Source organism: Antrostomus carolinensis, unplaced genomic scaffold (assembly GCF_000700745.2).
Source record: "Antrostomus carolinensis isolate BGI_N321 unplaced genomic scaffold, ASM70074v2 scaffold8283, whole genome shotgun sequence".
NCBI lineage: Eukaryota > Metazoa > Chordata > Aves > Caprimulgiformes > Caprimulgidae > Antrostomus > Antrostomus carolinensis.
In genome coordinates, this window is record NW_010307232.1 from 6,509 (window position 1) to 11,115 (window position 4,607).

At 32.9% G+C, this 4,607-nt stretch overlaps 1 protein-coding gene across 1 annotated transcript in view; it reads right to left on the reverse strand.

The window, feature by feature from the left end:
- The window catches only part of DLG1 (discs large MAGUK scaffold protein 1), a 63,073-nt gene that overhangs the window by 5,058 nt on the left and 53,408 nt on the right, over positions 1–4,607 (reverse strand). The window contains exons 19-21 of the mRNA XM_029084348.1: positions 4,346–4,381; positions 2,801–2,851; positions 166–267 (exon numbers count right to left, since the gene is read on the reverse strand). Coding sequence (XP_028940181.1) covers positions 166–267; positions 2,801–2,851; positions 4,346–4,381 — 189 coding nt within the window. The remainder of the gene's footprint in view (positions 1–165; positions 268–2,800; positions 2,852–4,345; positions 4,382–4,607) is intronic.

A 4,607-nucleotide genomic window follows, 5' to 3' on the forward strand; every position in this document is an offset into this window, starting at 1 on the left:
GTGCAAAATTGTCGGAAGCAGAGAGATGACTGACAATTAAGACAGCTCTATAAAGCTTAGAAAACATAATAACTTTTCAAACTCAACGTACAGAGGATAAATCTATTAAGAAAATTAATAGGAAAAAAATCCCTTAGCATTGCTTTATTATTTGCTGAGACTTACGTGGAACACATGAGCCAAATTTGTCTGGAAATTCCGAGATCAGATCATCATTTATTCTGTCTTTCATGGGTCCCAAAACAATCACAGGTCGAGTGTAATTGACTATTAAATATAAAGAAATAATATCAGTTATATGTTAATATTATTGATAACTTCTACAGTTCAGCAAAATATGCTTTATCACATGGTAATGGTCTTAATATCTAAAAGAATACGTACTCCTAAAGAGAATAAAAACATGTTGAAGAATGTATATCAATTCATACTGCAGTCATAGCAAGATGTTAGATCATTACTCTCAAATTACTATCCTGGGTGACTGAGGATAAGTCTTAAATTATGAAGTCTTTGGAAAAAAACACAAAGTAACAGACTTCATTCTAATGAAAATAGCAAAAGGAAGAAATTTGAATCAAAAAAGTGCCTAAGCAGTAGTAGAGTTCATGAAATTCTAGTTCTGTGTTGGGAGAAGCTGCTGCTTTTCCTCCAAGACTGCTACTTATGTACTCATATATGAAAAGACTCAACTATATATAGCTTCTGTAACTATTAACACCCTTATAAAATGACATATAGCATCTTTTAAAAGCAGCTTAATTTTTTATAAAGTTATAAAGAGCTTTCAGTTGAAAATTAAGCTGAAGAAGAAAATATCTGATTATACTGCAAGAACCATGAAGACAACAACATCCAAGTATCCTGGCACTAGCATATAATTTCAGCTGTATAAATTTTAGTTTTAGGTTCAATCTGTCTTTACTGCACAGATAAGTCCAAATTAAATGAAGTCTGGCCTATAAAACAGAATTTAATTTGACTCTCAGAACTATTTCCTTTTCTCCTTTTAGGCGTATTAATATATTCATACAAGGAATGTCCGAGATCCAGTATAAACACCTTTGCCTAAAGACGAAGAGTAGCCCACTAGCGTCTCAAACCCAAGCACCTTTAAATCTGTTTTGGTCATTACAGTTCTTTATTCCTCTGGGCTTCTTAAAAAAAAAATTACTGTGGAGTAATGTCAAATGACAAAAGACAAATGCAGATAAAATATGCAGGGAATGTATTACTGCACCTAAGCAAAGGAATGAGGTGCTGGTTCTTTTATGGCCTTCCCCATACACTCACAAAGGGAATTACAGTCATGCATTTAAAGGCCAAAGCACTTGGCTCTCTCTAAAATCTTTAGTTTCACAATATGGTAGTCACTAAACCACCAAACTTGTGCAAAGTCTCATTCACATCTTTTCTCTTCAGCCTTGACATTACTACCGTTCTCACTAAACCACTAAGCTATCCAAATCTGGGAAGCTAATGCCAGCTAAAAAGACGTTTCTCATTTTGTGCGACTCTGGTGCGGGTACATTCACAGAGCCAGCAGCTGCTCATTTGAGCGTGAGGAATCTCCAGCTCCCTCGCTTCAGCACAGCTTGCTTAGCACATCAGAGAGGGTCTACCACTCCCCCATTTCTAGCATGCTCTTAACTCATGCATTTCTCATCCATTATTTTATTTGGAGCCTCCCAAAATTACAAATTATATGATACAAATAATGTAGTTTGTGTTAGTCTGATATAACAATTCTTACTACTTTTGGAAGCTTACTGAGGAAATGGCGCTTATATGCCATAATTAACAAGTACACGGGCACGCACATTCCACAATGCTATTAAAAGCAACTGGGTCACGCCACTTGCTACATGAAACCAAAAATTAAATCTTGACACTCAAAATTAATGTAAATACACAATGTATATTTACTTCAACTGCCACCTTATTTGATAGGGAACAGATATCAACTATTCCCAAAGGACACGCCCTTTAAAGATTAATTTACAAATATATGAGCTATGTATCAGATAATGTAAATCAACTGTCAGCACCTGTGGTGGTGAATGGGAACACTAAAAATTATGTATCTATTACACACACTGAAGCAAGATCAGGACAAACGTGAAAAGGAAATTATAGAATCCCATTGGAAATCAGTGAAAAGCATTTTATTTCAAATGCAAGTGTGAGTAAATATTTTCTCCTAACAACTTCTATTTAATTCAATTTTTTTTTTTTTCAAAAAAAACAAACAAAAAAAAACAAACAAACAAAAAAACCACCCAAACCACCCAAACAACAACAAACCTCAAACCAAACCCAAAAAAACCAAAAACCACTTGGCAATTGCTAACCAAAGTAGCCATATAAGAAGTCCATACAGAAATGGAAGATTGCTGTTTTACAGACATTTCAGTTAAAGCTTCCTAACACAGACAAATGATCTATTGACACACTTTTTGCTCTGACAGAAAAAAAAGGAACAGTGAGAACACTAAAGCAGTATGAACAGAAGAAAACTATAATTTCTGAAGTTCACAGATGAAACTGTTAAATATACCATATTTTCCTTATGCAATGTAAACCACACATAATGAACTGAAGTAGCACACCTTTGGATTCTGCACTAAATAATTTAGCAATTGCATTTAATAATTAATGCCTCTACGCTTTATTCAATTGAATAATGGTAACAAGTTCAAAACAGTGAGGAAGTTTATCATGGTGCTCAGTACATAATGGCATATAAGGCATCCTGATAATTCAGATTATATTTATTTTATACTGAGTGAGATCTACAAACCTTCTTGTTGATTGACTGGTTCATACGACAAGACATATTCCTCTTGGCCACCTAAAATGCAAGTGCAAAGACATATCTATGTATTTTTTTCTAAACGAACATGTTTAAATTGAGTCATTCAATGAACTATAACAATACAGACAATCCTCAGTAATATGCAATTACAATGATACTGATGAAGGACATTTTTCAAGAGCGATGAATTATAAAAATCACAAAGATAAGCCAAACACAAAATTTTAAAGCATAGACACATACAGTATAAATAGTTTCCTGCTTTATGTTAGCATGTCAAACTGACATCAAGCACAAGAAGAATTTTAAAGCATTACTGAAATGCTCTTATACATGTTTCCCTGAATGAAAAGCATGCATGCTATCATTCACTGCTAGAGGCAATGTCACCTTCATCAGGAATATTCTCCATACTTTGAAGCCAGCATTTTTCTGTATTTATACAGGGCTGACGATTATGTATGTCAAGGTATACATATCTTCCATTAACTTTATCATGAAGTGGCATTTATATAAACATCTTCAACTACTCTAATTCTACCAAAAAAAATTATTTTATACACTTACTACGTATTATTTTATTAATGAATTTTCAAAGACAAAGGTGAAAACAAAGAATGCTTTGTATTGTTCTCAGCTCCAGAAAGCACATCAGCAGTGAATGAAACTAAAATAACTGAATTTTGACCTTTGACAGCTGCAGGCTTTTTAAAAGCATCTGAAATATACCTCAGTTGCCATTTCTCTAAAAGATTATTTCTAGTCTAACAAGATATCTCCAAGTCATGTCAGCAGAGAATTTATAATTTTGAAGATACAACCTCAAATTATATGACATTACTATGAACTTTGAATAAAATACAGTTCTTCAATAGCTCACTTGTGTAGTTTTGGAACATTCTTTGGAGTTCATAAGCCATTCTTATAACAGGCAAAGGAACACACCAGTGCTATACCACAGTTGTACAGAAACAGATGGCAAATGAAGGCTTTTGTAAATTCATATATTGTTTCTATATATCTATTCCTTATTTCATAGCAGATACCATTGATCTTTTAAATCTAAAATTTACAATTTCAGTAAGAGAAATATTTCTCTTATTCGCATTCAATGCAATAAATTTGCATTCAAACTGTACTACAACAATACATGAATGACCATTTTAATTTTGTAAGTTGTTGCAAGTGAGGAATACCTTAAGACAGACATGAAAACATGCAACCTGTATATTTTAATATCTCAAAAAGTTAATCATGCAAATGGACTTTAGAAGGACAGTATATACTTTCAGAACCCCTTTCAGACTAGAGAGAGGAATATGGAATCACTAACTATCAGCTCATCAATGAAAGATCCAGCTTACATACAATGAGATACTTCTTTGGAGCATTGCTAAAAGGTCAAAAATTAGTTAAGCAAACTACTAAAGAGATAATTACAAGTAAAAAAAATCCCCTGATTGAGGGCAAAAAGTATATAGTGTCACTGCTTTTCAATACTTTGGAGAAATGAATATTAATAGAATGAACCTTTTGAACAACCATACTCATCCGTAATCAAGATAACTTTCATATTAGACAGCAGTAAGAAGAAATTTAAAATGTATTTTAATAAAAGTGTTTGGAATTAAAACATTTGGATAAGCAAATCTATGACATTCATAAAATTAGGGCTTCTCAAGTAACAATGGAGTAAAAAAAAACAAACTAACTAGTAGTACCAATAACCAATAATAATGTAAACATAAATAAAGCAAGCTCTGAAAAAAACCTTGGGGAGCAGGGCAGGGAA